The sequence below is a fragment of the Aureobasidium subglaciale genome (assembly GCF_000721755.1).
Source record: "Aureobasidium subglaciale EXF-2481 unplaced genomic scaffold scaffold_41, whole genome shotgun sequence".
NCBI classification, from domain to species: domain Eukaryota; kingdom Fungi; phylum Ascomycota; class Dothideomycetes; order Dothideales; family Saccotheciaceae; genus Aureobasidium; species Aureobasidium subglaciale.
This window is the reverse complement of record NW_013566954.1, coordinates 128,079-143,034: the sequence shown is the minus strand read 5'-3', so window position 1 is coordinate 143,034 and position 14,956 is coordinate 128,079. Positions and strand designations below refer to the sequence as shown.

Below are 14,956 nucleotides of genomic sequence, written 5' to 3'. Positions count from 1 at the left end.
ACGATACTTCGATCTACGCTAGCTAGGTCCGTATAGTAGGAGGAGCTAAGCTACGTACGAGCTTAGACGGCCGACCTTTCCTACCGAATTCTAACTAGCTATACGCTATACGATAATGCTCCCTTATCTTTCAGACATTTTAGTAGATGTAATAATAAGATTGCTTATCGAGCCGACACTAGAACGTATCGCTATAGAGAAAGAGGATTAGATCGGCTTCTTCTAAGGAGGAGGGTATCTCGTACGAGCTCTAGTAGTTTTCCGCCCAGACGGACTAATAGAGAGCTTCGATAGTACGAAGTCGGTTACCCTTAATCTAATATCGCTTACTCTAGTACGTACCGATCTAGCCCGGCCGTACGCTAAAGCGATATACGCTATAAAGGAAGCAGTCCCACTCCTACCTATACTCGACTCCGTACGAGGTAAGAGATATCGATCGATATCGAGAGTGCGCGTATACGCGCGCGCGCTAGGGACCTAAAGTCGAGAAGAATCCTCGTACGAGAAGTGCTTAGGGCGGTTAGCGCGGTAGAGCTACGTATAGGGGTGCTACTCGTACGCTGCTTTATGTGTATATATATATATATATATATATATATATATTTATATGTTTTTTTCTTTTTGCTTTCTTATAACAAGTCGTCGTACGGGAAGGGTAGGGCGGGGAGAGCTCTTTAGTCTTCGGTCGCGTCTTAGCGTCGCGTCGAACAGAGACGAGTAGCTATCTTTAATATATAATCGAATAACGTAACTACGGCTCGAACGGTAGAGATGTCGGTATACCGGCTAGATGTCGAGGCGGACTTTTACACGCTATAATTTTTAGCTCCGTATAGGTAGAGATTAAAAATGACTTTAGCGTATAGGCGAAAAGGCCCTAAGGGCAGGTCTAGAGGTCGGCTCGCGGGATCCGATTAGCCGGCGGGATATAGGGAAAAGGCCCCGAGGGCAGGGGACCTTTTAACCTAGAGTTAGATTAAAAAGTAACTTAGGAAACCCTGTAGAGTAAGGGAGTTAATTTACTTTAGATTACTTCGTATAGTAAGGAGGAGGGAAAATAACGAGCTTAATAGAGCTTAAACGGACGTCGCGCGGTAGTATTCTTAGCGGTAAGGAGGGAGGTATTATTATAGGGTCTTACTATAGTAGCGACCCTAACCTCGGCTGACGCTAGGAATTCCCCGACTTAGCGTATATAAGCGTCGTACGAAGAGGACGGACTTTCCGTCCCCTTCCTTTTCCTCCTTAGTAAAACCTCCTTATATTATAGGCTACTATTTAATCGTTAGATCGCGGTTTAATCCGTAACAGCTATAATATACTACGGGTGTTCTTTATAATTATTATAATAGAGGATCTTAAGTGCTATACTGTCGATGTTAATAATGCCTTTACTAAGTTAACATTAAAGGAGGAGATTTATATAGTAGTACTACCTAGAATAAATATTCTACTAGGTTATATATTTAAAGTACTAAGATTACTTTACGGCCTAAAACAAGCTATAAGAGATTAGAATTAGAGCTGTATAGAATCGTTATAGAAGATAGGCTTTATTTAAATAGACGCCGACTTATACCTTCTAAGACATCTAGAGAAAGAAATTCTTATTCTAGTCTATATTAATAACATCCTAATTAGAGCTAAATAGATAGACTACATTAACTGGTTTAAGAAACACTTTAGAGAGATCTATAAGATTAAAGACCTAGAAGAAGTAAGTAAGATCCTAGGAGTTTAAGTCATTCGTAATAGAAAGAATAGAACGATTACTCTAGATTAGTCTTACTATACTAAGGATCTTCTATTAAGGTATAGAATAGATAAGGAGAAGGCTAATCTAATTAGTATTCTACTAAATAGATATAATCTGTTAAAACTAGCTAGTCTATAAGATAAGAGAGCAGACTAGAAGGAGTATTAGAAGATTATCGGCGGCCTTATCTACCTAGCAATTCTAATAAGGCCTAACATCTCATTTATAATTAGAAGGCTAAGCTAATATCTGTCGGACCTATTAGAAGGGCATTTTAAACTATTAAAATCCCTTATAAGGTACCTACGTTTAATAATAGACCTTAGCCTAGAATATAATGTAGAAGGCATATAATAACTTGTCGGCTACTCTAATTTAGACTACGTAATAGATAAGCTAGATAGGATATCCATCTTAGGAAATGTGTTTATAATAGGCAACTATCCTATTAGCTAGTCTAGTAAGAAGTAGAAGTTAGTTATAACCTTAACTATAGAAGCCGAATATATAGCTATATGTTAGGCTGCGAAGCAGTTATAATAGCTAGCTTAACTTCTAAGAGACATAGGCTATAGTAAGAATATTAGTTGCAACTAATATTAGCTAACTATAAAAGAAGAGTAAAGCTTCGTTATTAGATTACTAGTTAAACTATTTAGCGACAACTAAGCTTCTCTATCGTTAGTTAGAGATACCTATACTTATAAGAGGTTAAAACATATCGATATTATATACTATTATATTAGAGACTTACACCGGAGAAACAGAATTAATGTCGAGTTTATAGGAATAAGAGACATAGTTATAGACGGCTTTATAAAGCTATTGCCTAAGCCGGACTTTATAAGATTTATTAACTAGCTAGGTCTTACTAACATCCGCCGTCTAGACTAAGGAGGAGTGTTATAATATAGTAGTTAGGGTGACAGATATAGTAAGAGGAAGTTAGGTAATACGGAGAAGCTATAATATAAGGAACTCGGTACTGTAACAGTAGTTAACTAACATAATTATAATATAAGTATTAGTTCTACCCCTTAATGCCTATTCCCTCTAGAGCTCTAGCTTCCGACTACTAAGCGATACTTTTTAACTTTAGGGTCTAATACGGGGAAGCTCCTAGATCCGTCGTAACGTACGTCTTTAGCGCGATTATTACTATAAAATAAGTCTATAAATCTTATAGATAGACAAATAAAATGTTGTATATAAAGAGATTAATACTAAAGGACTAAGCTATATAAGTTTCAGCTAATTTAAAGCTTATTAGAGCAAAGGTTTCGGCTCTTATAAAGTAAAGGTTTCGGGTCGAAGTTATTACCCTAAACCCTAATTTTATATAGGGTTTTAAAGGTTTCGACTCGAAACCTTTATCTTCTAATATTAGTATAAGGGCTTTCTCCTAGCGTTAAGGATCGTCGAACGCCGAGTCTATTTCCGTAAAGAAATTCGTAATAGAGATCGTACTATTATCTTAGTTCGTACGAATCTAGGGGGTTATTCTCTTCGCGGTAACCCTTAAAAGTCTATTAAACGCGTAGCAGACTTTCTCGTCGTCTAAGAGGAAGGTAGCTCCGTCGATTAGAAGCTTACTATTAAGGTTTATTTAAAAGGAGATGTATTCGCTTAGGTTATTATATAAGTACTTCGAGGGATTTAGGAAACGGGGTTTAGCTATCCTTAGGAATTAGTCGTACGAAGGTATTTCGGTAACGGGCGTATTCTCGGTCGCGGTTAGTCCGTTTAAGGCTGCAGCTTATTACTAAGCTTAATAGGCTTATTATATATCGTGTTATTCTTAGATAAATGTACGTAGTCTAGTAATCTCGTACATTAATTGTTCGTACGAAGGGGAAGCGTTCCCTTCTATGTTAACGATAGGCGGTAACCGCTCTATATATGTTTTTATTAGTAAAACCTAATATTACGGATTAAACTGCGATCTAACGATTAAATAGTAGCCTATAATATAAGGAGGTTTTACTAAGGAGGAAAAGGAAGGGGACGGAAAGTCCGTCCTCTTCGTACGACGCTTATATACGCTAAGTCGGGGAATTCCTAGCGTCAGCCGAGGTTAGGGTCGCTGCTATAGTAAGACCCTATAATAGGTCGGGCTTAGCGACTTTACTATCGTTACGAGTAGTGCTAGTAGAGCGGTTTCTACTAGCCTCGCTAGGTATACCTCTCGGGGTAGTGTTACTTAAGTAACTTATTCTAAGGGCGTTTAAAGTTATTAAGGCTAACTATCTTAGATAAGATAATAGGTTATAGGGTTAGACTCGTAAAGCGGAGTGTTAAGCGAAGTAAAGCAAGTAGTGTATAAAGTAGTGTATACTAAAGGGACTATTAGAATAACTAATTAAGTTAAACGTAGGACTACCTAAGGTCGTCCTACCTACCTATATACTTAATAGATAATAAGTATATACATATTACTCCGTATACTCTGTTATGCTCTATAGAGCAGAGTAGCAGAGCAGAGTAGAGCAGATGGCATGTCCTATAGAGTGCTCTGTTCCGCTAAGGTGCGGGGAATAATAGAGCAGGCTGCGCGACCCTGTCATTAGCAGGATCGTAACAGGCTGCCGCGGTGGATCCACGAACTGGCTTTCGCTATACTTCGCGAGTCGAGAAGATTTGTTCATCTGACAGCTGCGGCATTCTTGAACGAATGCCGTAATCTTTGCCTTCATTTGTGGGCATGCAAAGTTACGCTGTATGTTTTCGATTGTCTTGGTGATGCCAGGGTGACCTCGTGTTAGGTCATCGTAGTGTCCCTTAGTTGCTACTTTCTTCTATAGCAAGTCTTCTTCTTTTCTGTAATCTTTGAGCTGCAAAATGAGCAAACACCTCTCCATCTCGCGCTCTAGTTGTATCTTCCCTCCTTCCCTTACTACAATCCCAAGGTGTAGAACGATTAGATCGTGCCTGGTTTGCTTCTGCAACGCTTGCTATGTGCTTGTCAACTTGTTTCAGGTGTAAGATGTCTCCGAAACAAGAGAAGTGGCCTCTCAACGTGTTTTTCCATGATCGCTCTACCAAGCGCCATCGAGACTGCGGGTATCAAGCAATACATCACACGTGGAGTTGGAGATAACGACTGATCAAGGACTAGAATCCAATTGCAAAACTATTCAATAAAGTCCGGACGCAGCACAATAAGATATGGCTATCTAATGACCTCCTGCAAAGCTTTGACGATGCACGAACATAGAGATCAAATCGCCACCGGAGCTCCAGAAGTTCCTGACCCTCCGCATGATGACTTGCAGGTCCAAGTGGGATTCCAATAAGGGCTGCATTTACTCTGCAGCGCGAATGAGTCCATTGCGAAGCTGGCGTTTCTCCTTGACGTCTTCGTCGGCTGCAGCGCGAATGAGTCCATTGCGAAGCTGGCGTTTCTCCTTGACGTCGGATGCTTCGACGTCGTCGACTTTAGCGTTATAGATGAGTCCATTGCGGAGTCCGCGCTTCTCCATGAGTCCATGTTCGGCGTGCACAATTTCGATGGCAGAGTCGACTGGAGCTGCGAGCACACTAGGTGCGATGGAGACCACGGTCAGAAAGAGCGCAGAAAGCTTCATAGTTGCTGATGGGTTTGATATACTCCGAAATCAGAATGATGAGGGCTGTGTGTTTGCTGAATCTGTCAGGTGCAAGCGCACTCCTCATTTATACCACCAGCCGCTATGATATCGCCGGTTCTGCATCCAAGTGAGTCGACGAAACTTCGCATGAATCCAACCTCAGATTGCAGCGAGGCGCGGCACGAAAGCTGCTCTGCGCGTTGACCAGCGGACCGCACGAAAATCGTCACGAAGCTGCGCGCGATCTATCGCTGTTTTCCGCGCGCCCAAGCTCATGTTCCAGCGAGGATAAGGAGTCGCTGGAGCAGGTGCATTGGCGACGTGAATCCCGCCGAGGATCAATCTCCTGTGCGCGTATCGCGGTCGCTTCGGCGCGCTTTGCAGCGCTCCGCGTGACAACGCCATTTCAATCAAGTGCGGTCGTGAACGGCCAGGATGGATGAATAGCAGACACATCTGGATACAATTCTCGCCGTTCCTCAACCAGAACTCTTCATCACTACACAACATTTTCCCTCCTAAGGCAAGAACGACGAATCCTCTCTGCACGCCATTAGCCTTGACAGAAGATCACAATGCCGCAATCAGAAGATGGCTCTGATGACCTACCTCTTCTCTATAGCGAACTCTCCGAGAAAGACAATGGGATGAACTGCTGGATCGCTGATCTTCCACAACGACGTCGAATGATCATTCTCGCAAGCTTGTTGTCCTTTTTCGCCACTACCTCCATCATGCTGGGCATCCTCGCGGTAGCCCACCGGGTGCTTCTAAGCCAGCCGCTCCTCTGGGAATATTCCATCGGGAGTCAAAGACCTGGCACGGTGTCGTGCGGAACATCGACAGCAGAAGCAGTGTCTCGGGGCTGCATGTTCGACGAGCTACAGATGAGTTGGATGCCGCAGAAGTGTACGCGTAGCTACCGCGACCAGTACATGGTAGCCAATGATGGCGGTCCCTTTCTCTATTGGATCGATAGGACAGGAAAGGAGTTACTCGATGATCCATCGCTCCATGCTGGCAACGGGAGTATATTCTGGACATCAAGGAGGAATCACATCGTCCATTGTCAATACAATCTCTATCGCCTCGCCGATGTCCTCAGATCCGGCGATTATATCGGTCACGATGATGGTCAGACACTTTCAGACCACATGCACCATTGTGTCATGACTATGGCGGAATATGCATTGAAGGCACCTGCACATCAGTTGGACGTCACTGATATAATCACAGAAGCTGGATTCGCTTACTGCTGAGGCTGTGATTGTGGGAGGGTAATCTTGAATAGAACACTGCGATAACAGTAGCTGTCGTTGCACAATGAAACATCAGACCAAGGATATTTTTAAACATAGAAAAGCTTATACAAGAAAGTATACATTCTATGCGCACATTGACGATCCAGATAATGATTGTCCACGATATCGCGAACCGTGAATGTTTCGGTATGTACAGCTAGATGCTTATGTTAGTTATTTTCTCACAAGACAAATGCTGTCATCTGGGGATTCTTACAGGTTGGCGCGAGGCCAGGCCCGAACGCTGAGTGCTCTCTGGAACAATGCTGACGACATCCATGCGAGTTAGTATAGGGGTTTCAATCTTGACAAACGATGATTACTGTATTCCCATAGTTTCTAGACTGTCTATTATTGGCCTTACCAACTCACGTACCCGAATACACAGCGAGAAGCAAGGTCAATCTGAAAGCTACGCAAGCATATCATTGACTTGAGATTCAGACCCGACGAAGGTTTAACATATGTGATTATATATCATTCAAGTGTCCAGTATAGTTGGATGGAAGTCATCCGCTCGGTTAGTTTCCAGGAAACCTTTTACAAGATTCCAGTCACGACATTGAGGTACAGCACCTTGCGCAGTGAAACCGCCACCTGCGTTCGCCTGCTCAAGAGTGGTGTCTGCTGTACAGAGGATGGCCTGTCGGACTATTTGAAGCTGTTAATCTCCTACCACATTCTTCTTGGAAGGATTGGACGGACCATATTCGATGCAGTGCTTCACGTGAAAATGGCCGCCGAATGGAGGGGGGATACCCGCCTCATACGCGCGAGTGTAGTTTCGTAAAACACCCTGCATGGTCAGATTAGTACAGAGTCTTTTTGACCACAATGTTGAACGAGACTGACCATACAATGCAGCTGATGTATAACAGATGCTTGATACATCTCTGCATAACCTGTCCCATTGTCCTTCACGACCTGGCTTGCGGGTAGACGATACTGTCTTGGATTCGGTACTCTGACGTACCCGGCACCGACTGCAGTGTGGTCAACCTAGCGTGTTCCATAGTCCACGTTGTGTTTGATATACGTACTCGGTACCAGCCCGTCCCACAATTGATCTCCATAAGTGTCATTACGAGTATATTCGGAGTCGGCCACGAAAACTGTCGAGACCTTGCCAACTGGTAGAGGTCAGGCCCACTGACGTAATGTCGCATGATGATACCCACAATTCGGAAAAAAGGCCTGAGGCTGAGGACTTGGTTGATCTAAGACAACAAGTCTTGAGGCAGCATTCTTGCCGACAGCGAATCCTGAGACTGTGGCAAGGCCAAATAACACGATGAAAACCAAGATCGCTATTATGAGACCTGGAAAGCTTTGCTTGATCAGTGCTCGGAGTTTGTCCCGGGTGTTTGGTGAAGGCTCGTTGGTGTGGTTAGAGTCCTCGCCAAGATCCTTCTCATTCAAAGATCTATAGATATGCGAGACCATCGCCAATTCCTATCCCTGTTTCTTCCAAAGTGTCTCTTCCAAAGTGTCGAGTCAATCAGTAAGTGCAACCATCTAGCGAGGGTTGAAAAGCAGAAGAAGAACACATGCATCACACTTGGGGGCGGTCATCATCGTCAAATGAGCAACACAAGACATGTGACAGGCTTGGCGTTTCCGGAGCGCCGCCGTGATCCGCGTACCGCAGCGAAGCGGCCAGCAAGCGCGGCAAAGAATATTAACGACTTCCGCTTTCCTCGCGCGAACCGCCGGCTCGATCGTTGACAAGCCAGCGAAGCGTAAGCGCAACCTCTCGCTCATCCACCGGGTGCCGAGCGCGGCAAGACAAGATCGACATCGATGATTGTTGGTCATGATGAGCAAAGGACACTTCGAATGGAGTGAATACCACGCGCGGAGGCGACAATAAAAACGCTCTCAGCTTGCAGCAACTCTTAGTCTTCGAATCGCTCCTTTGGATCAAACTCTCTCAGAAGTAGTCACAGTGCGCTTGTCTGCCGGCAAGACTATGTCGCGCCTCTATCGATTCCTGGCTTTGGCCTCGTGCTCCTGCGGGTAGTTGATGTTGCTTGTCGTTCTCCAGGAGAAGGTTTTAATCGGTTACAGTTTGGCGATCCTCTGGTCCGTACTGTTATCTAGTGTCACTGTATGTATCATGCAGTTCACTCATATCTCATGGGCTCTGTCTAAAGCTCCTACCTTCACCACTGCTCATCGTTCCCTACTGATAATCTAAACCTAGCCACATCTGGTCTCTGCGGGGTTTGACCAGATCTCGACAGCTCTGGTCTGGGGTATAGCACCAACGTGCGGTACATTCGTCCAGCCATGGTTCGGGGAAATGATCGATAGACCTCAATGGCGAATCCAAGGAAGCCGGACGTTGTTAATTGCTGGAGCTGTCGCCGCGAGCGTTTCATTGGTTGGCTTCAGTTCATCACATGCCCAGGCGCTTTGGCTTGCGCAATCCATGGGTCGACCGACAGCCAGGGTCATCGGCTCCATGATCAAGACAAGCTGTATCATCTGGTTTTCTCTCCTCAATGTCGCCATTCAGCCGCTGCAGCTGGCAAGCCGAGCCATCATCATCGAGAACGTTGACGCGGTTGAGCAGATGACGGCTAACGCATGGGCAAGCCGTATGCAAGGGATTGGGAGTGTTCTAGGTTTCCTTTTTGGGATTGTACCTCTACCAAAGAATCTGCGTCCAGATCCCGCAAGCGAGTTCGTCAACTTAAGTCTGGTTGCGAGTGTTTCTCTCTTGACGACAACTCTGGTCAGCGCGTTTGTCACTGGCAGAAGCCAGGATCGTATTGCGGCGCGTACGCTTCCACGCATAGCCTCTTTCAGCAACTCAGTGAGCGCTTCGAGCCTGCCGCGAGAGATCTGGCAGATCCTTGCCGTCCAGTTTTTTGCTTGGCTTGGGTGGTTTCCATTACGAACATACTATACGAGGTATGTTGACTCTGGCTCTTCTCGATGATTCCCGCTAATTTGGAATATTAGCTGGCTAGCTGAGGCCATCTCATTTGAACTGCGGCCGCTATCGGTGACTTTCATGAGTGACGCCCAAATCCAGGCACAAGCAGTCCGTGTGGGCTCGGTCGCAGGTCTCTGCATGTCCGTCATCTCTTTTCTGGCGAGCTGCGTTCTTCCGACGGCGATCCGGCTTCTGGACAGAGCTCAAAACAGTGACGAAAGCAATTGGCTATCATGTCAGAGCTCGAAAGTTCCAACCAAGGCTATACTGCAAGTCTGGATGGCGTCACATGTTTATTTCGCTATGATGTCGTTCTTCGCTGGATTCGTAGGCTCACAAACAGGAATCACCCTGATAATGACTTCACTCGGTCTATCTTGGGCAGTAACGCAATGGGCACCTTTTTGTCTGATCGGCCTCCTACTGAGTAGACGTCAAGGAAGACGTCTCGAGAGTGGTTCAGTTGAAGAATCTGATCCCCTACGTACAGGTGCAGTACTCGGATTACACAATGCTGCGATCTCTGCTCCTCAGATCTTGTCTGCTGCGATCTGTAGTCTTGTTTTCACTGCTTCTAGTGATACCCATCATGGGACCCTGCTGATCTTACTCTCGGGTGGGTGCTGGACATTTGTAGCAGCATTCGCATTATTCCTGTTCTCTACCGATTTGCAACGGATCTAGGTATCTCTAAGCATGAATACAGAATAACACTACGTCCTAGGCCGAAATCAACTGGGCAACATATGACTCATAATTGTTCAGATCTAGGTTTCGCGAGAAGACTTTATGCTTCGTGGCTTTGTAATCGCTTACCGATCTCACAACTAACAAGTGGATTCGCGATCCATACATACGTCCAATCAACTCCATGTTTGTTATATTCCATAGTTGATTGGAGACCCACTCGTCGATATCTACTTATCGACGACACTGGTCATGGAACCATTGATACATGATGCTGTAGCAAATCCGAAGCTGAATCCTTCTACAACCTTGTAAACAGACGTGTTCACCTCTTAGACGGACCAGGATACATGCCCTTGGTCATGCCGACTTCGAGACAGCGCGGGTACATAACGTACGCTGGAGTCCTCACGTCTCGGTTATCATAAGCATCCATGAGAAGAGCATGCTGACAGTGCATCGTGTGCTCGAAGTTCACAAGATGGCGACCAACCCAGCCGTTTTCCATCGACAAGTGCTGCAGTCTCCACATGAAGGTGCAGTGTACCATGTGATATCTCCAGTCCACGAAGGTATCTTGCTCACCCAGCATAGCTGTATCGAAAGAAAGTTGTGTGTTGTCGCTGGAATCTTCGCTGGTATACCATGTCCAATTAGACCACGAGATAAAGTCCTGAGTCAACTCATCATTGTAGCACTCGGGTGTGAGCCATGCGAAAGAGCTGATGTCGAAGCTGCAGCCCCTTCTCCGAGCCTCGGTGGGATTATGGCCGCAAGACTCGTACGGTGGTCTCGGTTGTTCCTCGATTTGATCTGACATTGAGATGGTGCTGTTGGATATCATGATTCGCCCATCATCGTTGGATCTGATGTGGGCTTGCCGAATGATAGCCGCTTCCACGGCGCTGTACACTGTGGCAAAGATGGCGATAATGGCAATGATTATCAAGAGAATGACCTTGGGAAGCGAGTGTCGAATCTTTTCTCGGTCGGTTAAGTCTTTCTCGTACGTGCTCGCGTCGTCTTTTGCCACTTCCAGATATGCGATGTCACTTTGGGAGGAGAACATGATCTAGTAGATTGTCAGTCAAGGAATTACTGATGATGACTTGGTAGTAATACAAGTGCAATCTCGCAGCGTGGCTGCTTACCAGATCATCGTCGCCGAGTCGAATATATACCACACGCGCGTCAAGCTTATCTCAACGTGAGTCACCAAGAGCACTCAGACGTTTAATCCGCTGCGACTTCGCGCGCTGCGATCAAGGTCTTGGGGTTTCCACGCGCGGTAGCATCGATCCAAGCAATATTCGCTTCCTGCAAAGACGCTGCGGACCGCCCTGCTGGATGACAAAACGTCGATAAGAAGTCCAGCGTCCTTGGCAGTTAATGCAGCGGCGGACCGCCGCGATAAATTGATTCTATGGCTTCCACATCACATAATCACCCATGTCACCTAGATAACCAAGAACCAATCCAGCTCTTCTTGTCGATAATTTTCATTTTCCGGAACACGCCTTCGAATCAGAGGATCTCGCCTGCTGCCATATCCGCAGGTGCGCACGAGATGGATTCTCCACATGAGGAAGTTGACCTCCCATTGCTTCCTTACGAGCCCACAGACGACAAGCACCACTACGAATCCGAAATATTGTTCTCAGGAACCGACAAGCACATCGATAACGCTCTTGGCAAATCAGTAACTGCTATCACTATACGGCGTCGCAAAAAACTGTACACAATCCTCTTGACAAACTGTATCACATGCCTCGCTACGATCTCAGTCATTGCTGCTACCTGGGTTATGATGTCGGAGCGGTCTCGCTGGACGATATCTTCGAGTACGACGTTTGTATATGATGAAGTGTACAGCATAGATTCGCCACAGGCTAGAGGCTGTGGAAGCACAGTCGAGGAGGCCACGGCGCTGGGATGCCGGTTCGATGAGTTGTCGGACCTCTGGCTGCCGAAGGCATGTTCTCGGAAATACGAAGAAGAATATCTTCGCAGTAACAACGGTGGAGCTTTTGTTTATTGGTCCGATCCCAGTGGTGATCATGTGATCACGAACCGGTCGCAATATGCCGGTGTAGCAACGTACTTCTCGACGACACGGGATCATCTACGCCATTGCGAGTACAACCTGTATCGTTTTGCGGATTCGCTCACAACAGGCGATTTGGTTGGGCATGCGGAAGGCTTTGGGCCCCACATGCATCACTGTGCTAATGTGTTGGGCAAATTCGCTAACCTCGCTCCGGATATTGATAACATTGACGTTGATACGGAATCTACATTCGGGTTCTGTTGAAGTCTACAAGCGCGGGAGAAGGTAAGGTAGCTGGGAGTTCCATTCGGTACCCAAATGTATACAGACGATCTACGTACATAAGCAAATGTGGTTCAAGCATCCTTACGAGAGTACCTGTCCACCAAGGCACAATTAGGCGGACTTGCTAGCTAAAACTTGATTATTCAACTTCTCAGAACAACAGCAGAAAGCAGTCCAAACTCTTCATGCCATCTAGCCAATCACACGTTCTGCCAGCAGGTGAATGTTCACGTAACCGCCAGCATTCGAACGCTACTCTCAGGGCTCGGCAAATGTTCTCGTCTGGGCCCCACACCATATTGACTTTTGCATGGAGTCTTCGGAAAAACTCTTGCTGAGCAGGTACGATGGCCATTGAAGCAGCAATACACACCGGCCACGTCAGCCGTCTGAGCAACGCAGCTTGCGGCAGATCGTTCAGTGCTTCAATGGTCATCATCACCTTTCGCTGAATTTCAACAATCTCAGGTCGGGAACCAGACAAAGTGCACTGCAAGAATACAGCAGAGGCTGCTTCGAAGACTTTCATGAACGCCGATCTGACGCGGTCTCCGAGCTCACGGCCTGGTTCGTTGCGAACACGCCCTTGCTTCAGATCGTCGTCGATGGATAGAGCGGTAGCTATGAGCTCGGTCACACTGAGTGATGCTTTGGATAGCTGCTCCTGCTTCCAAGTTCGAAGATTGATGACTCGGATCAGGCAGTGGAGTAACCACCGCTCTACGCCAGTCACACAACCTAACATGTCGGAGTTGTCTATCAGACCCAAGTGATTCGAAGCGAAGTTCGGTGCTTTGCCGGTGACCGTGGAAGCCAGTACTTCCAAGAGTGACAAAACTTGCACGCTAAAACTCCAGCTTTGATCGATTCCTTGGACAGAGACGTTCTGGGAAAGATATTCGAATATGTTGGACCATCCGTTCTCGCCTAGAAGTATCTGTTTGGTGAGTACTTGCTATTGGCCACGGACTCAACGAAGACTCACTTGAGCCAAAATGACATGCACAAGACAGGCTGGGCTTAAGTTATTATGTTTCCACGGAGCTGGTTCGAGAGCACGACTTTCTTTCCCTGCATTTAGATCTGCGGGTCCTTTCAGTCCGAACCTTATGAGCTCAGAAGCTTGAAATCGTTTGACATAGGGAATGATTTGCTGTAAGCATAGACAGGACTCCAGTTCTGGTTGCATTGTATGAGCGCATATTTGCTGCGAAGTGTCCTGTAGCAAGAACTGGAACATAGAGGGGAAGATGGTCTTTGTATAATACTGCCAGGTACTCTGATCGTCTGCCGACAAGCCGGACAGGACCAGAGATGAAACAGACAATGCGGGAGCTCGAAGCTCAGTTCTGCGGTCGGAAGAGTCTCGTGACGAGATAGGAGGTGACGAGGGTGCCCTCGATAAGTCAGACAGAGGTGTCAATAGGTCCGTTGACTTGTTGGGGACATCTTTCGGTGCCATGATTATCATCATGTCATCAACCGATGTATCAAAAATTCCGAACTCGGGGTGTCCGACAGCACATTCTCGGATTCGGAGCGCAGCATCAATTATTCCGGGCGGTACAGATGGAGTCTGCGTGGAGGATATCTGGACACTATCGAGAGGTATACTGCAATGACCAAGATTGAAGTCAAACTCTGCGCAATCGTATCTCTGATTGGACCATTCTAGGTCTTTGGCGAAATCCACCATGATATCGAGCTCGGCGACAGTGTCAACTGGAGCCTCCGCGCTGACCTGGCTGATGTCAGCATTGCATCGATTGTAGGCTAGTTGTATGCCAAAATCACATTCTTCGCAGCGGTCGCGGTGTCAACGTCAGGGAAGGACACGTTGGAGACCTGCCGACATCTCCGTGATTTGTTGCACTTTACCACCATCTTGAAGTTTTCCATTTGAGCCTTTTCCAGCTTGGCACCATCTAACCAATCGGGTCGTTCGCCGTAACCATAGCATGGTAAACACAAGCTTTGACAGGTGGAGCAGGGCATACCGTTCTCATCACATTTCTTTCTTCTTGCTCGACAAGTCCAGCATCCTGTTGTACTTCGTTTAATCGTGCTCATGCTGGAGTTTCAGTCTACACGACCGTCGAACCGAAGACTCGAAGTTTTGGATGGAAAGAGTTTGATCCGTGATCGGTGTAACAGACACGCCATGGATATCTCATCACTTATGAGGAAGCGCAATATGCTTTATCCTTGCTTATCTAAAACTCAAGATTGCGGCTCGATATGCATGGCCTAGTTCGCGGTGCTAAACAAAACAGGAAGCTGGGTAAATCCCACCGACCATCGTGTAGTAAAGATCCTACTGAGACTATAGTTCAGTCTAACGAACGCTTG

The 14,956-nt window shown here is 46.3% G+C and overlaps 9 protein-coding genes across 9 annotated transcripts; 5 read left to right on the top strand and 4 right to left on the bottom strand.

Moving 5' to 3' along the window:
- Window positions 1-159: 159 nt before the first annotated feature.
- Window positions 160-645, top strand: AUEXF2481DRAFT_45081 (uncharacterized protein; the record flags this gene model as incomplete). Its single annotated transcript, XM_013483518.1, has 2 exons — window positions 160-513; window positions 563-645. A coding segment is annotated over one exon (165 nt), but the record flags the coding sequence as incomplete, so codon positions are not given.
- Window positions 646-2,431: 1,786 nt separating this feature from the next.
- AUEXF2481DRAFT_71331 (uncharacterized protein) lies at window positions 2,432-2,620 on the top strand (the record flags this gene model as incomplete). Its single annotated transcript, XM_013483535.1, has 1 exon — window positions 2,432-2,620. A coding segment is annotated over one exon (189 nt), but the record flags the coding sequence as incomplete, so codon positions are not given.
- A 2,281-nt stretch (window positions 2,621-4,901) lies between these two features.
- On the bottom strand, window positions 4,902-5,645 carry AUEXF2481DRAFT_45079 (uncharacterized protein). Its single transcript, XM_013483517.1, has 2 exons — window positions 5,367-5,645; window positions 4,902-5,296 (listed from the first exon to the last, which is right to left on the bottom strand). Exons 1-2 carry the CDS (start codon window positions 5,429-5,431, stop codon window positions 5,062-5,064), a joined length of 300 nt encoding a protein of 99 aa, XP_013338971.1. The 5' UTR covers window positions 5,432-5,645; the 3' UTR covers window positions 4,902-5,061.
- Window positions 5,646-5,814: 169 nt separating this feature from the next.
- AUEXF2481DRAFT_45078 (uncharacterized protein) lies at window positions 5,815-6,688 on the top strand. The gene has a single exon (XM_013483516.1). The coding sequence runs from the start codon at window positions 5,922-5,924 to the stop codon at window positions 6,603-6,605; it is 684 nt and encodes a 227-aa protein (XP_013338970.1). The 5' UTR covers window positions 5,815-5,921; the 3' UTR covers window positions 6,606-6,688.
- A 440-nt stretch (window positions 6,689-7,128) lies between these two features.
- AUEXF2481DRAFT_9415 (uncharacterized protein) lies at window positions 7,129-8,090 on the bottom strand (the record flags this gene model as incomplete). Its single annotated transcript, XM_013483498.1, has 5 exons — window positions 7,129-7,298; window positions 7,353-7,443; window positions 7,500-7,630; window positions 7,688-7,777; window positions 7,826-8,090. 5 exons carry the CDS (start codon window positions 8,088-8,090, stop codon window positions 7,129-7,131), a joined length of 747 nt encoding a protein of 248 aa, XP_013338952.1.
- Window positions 8,091-8,494: 404 nt separating this feature from the next.
- On the top strand, window positions 8,495-10,436 carry AUEXF2481DRAFT_569273 (uncharacterized protein). The gene is made up of 4 exons (XM_013483553.1): window positions 8,495-8,663; window positions 8,715-8,754; window positions 8,851-9,563; window positions 9,615-10,436. Exons 1-4 carry the CDS (start codon window positions 8,617-8,619, stop codon window positions 10,270-10,272), a joined length of 1,458 nt encoding a protein of 485 aa, XP_013339007.1. The 5' UTR covers window positions 8,495-8,616; the 3' UTR covers window positions 10,273-10,436.
- Window positions 10,437-10,600: 164 nt separating this feature from the next.
- AUEXF2481DRAFT_92954 (uncharacterized protein) lies at window positions 10,601-11,404 on the bottom strand (the record flags this gene model as incomplete). Its single annotated transcript, XM_013483552.1, has 2 exons — window positions 11,398-11,404; window positions 10,601-11,347 (listed from the first exon to the last, which is right to left on the bottom strand). The coding sequence occupies exon 2, from the start codon at window positions 11,342-11,344 to the stop codon at window positions 10,601-10,603; it is 744 nt and encodes a 247-aa protein (XP_013339006.1). The 5' UTR covers window positions 11,345-11,347; window positions 11,398-11,404.
- Window positions 11,405-11,842: 438 nt separating this feature from the next.
- On the top strand, window positions 11,843-12,586 carry AUEXF2481DRAFT_33946 (uncharacterized protein; the record flags this gene model as incomplete). The annotated part of the gene is made up of 1 exon (XM_013483503.1): window positions 11,843-12,586. The coding sequence occupies one exon, from the start codon at window positions 11,843-11,845 to the stop codon at window positions 12,584-12,586; it is 744 nt and encodes a 247-aa protein (XP_013338957.1).
- A 29-nt stretch (window positions 12,587-12,615) lies between these two features.
- AUEXF2481DRAFT_45076 (uncharacterized protein) lies at window positions 12,616-14,806 on the bottom strand. Its single transcript, XM_013483515.1, has 3 exons — window positions 14,402-14,806; window positions 13,593-14,348; window positions 12,616-13,544 (listed from the first exon to the last, which is right to left on the bottom strand). The coding sequence occupies exons 1-3, from the start codon at window positions 14,675-14,677 to the stop codon at window positions 12,759-12,761; spliced, it is 1,818 nt and encodes a 605-aa protein (XP_013338969.1). The 5' UTR covers window positions 14,678-14,806; the 3' UTR covers window positions 12,616-12,758.
- Between the last annotated feature and the right edge of the window lie 150 nt (window positions 14,807-14,956).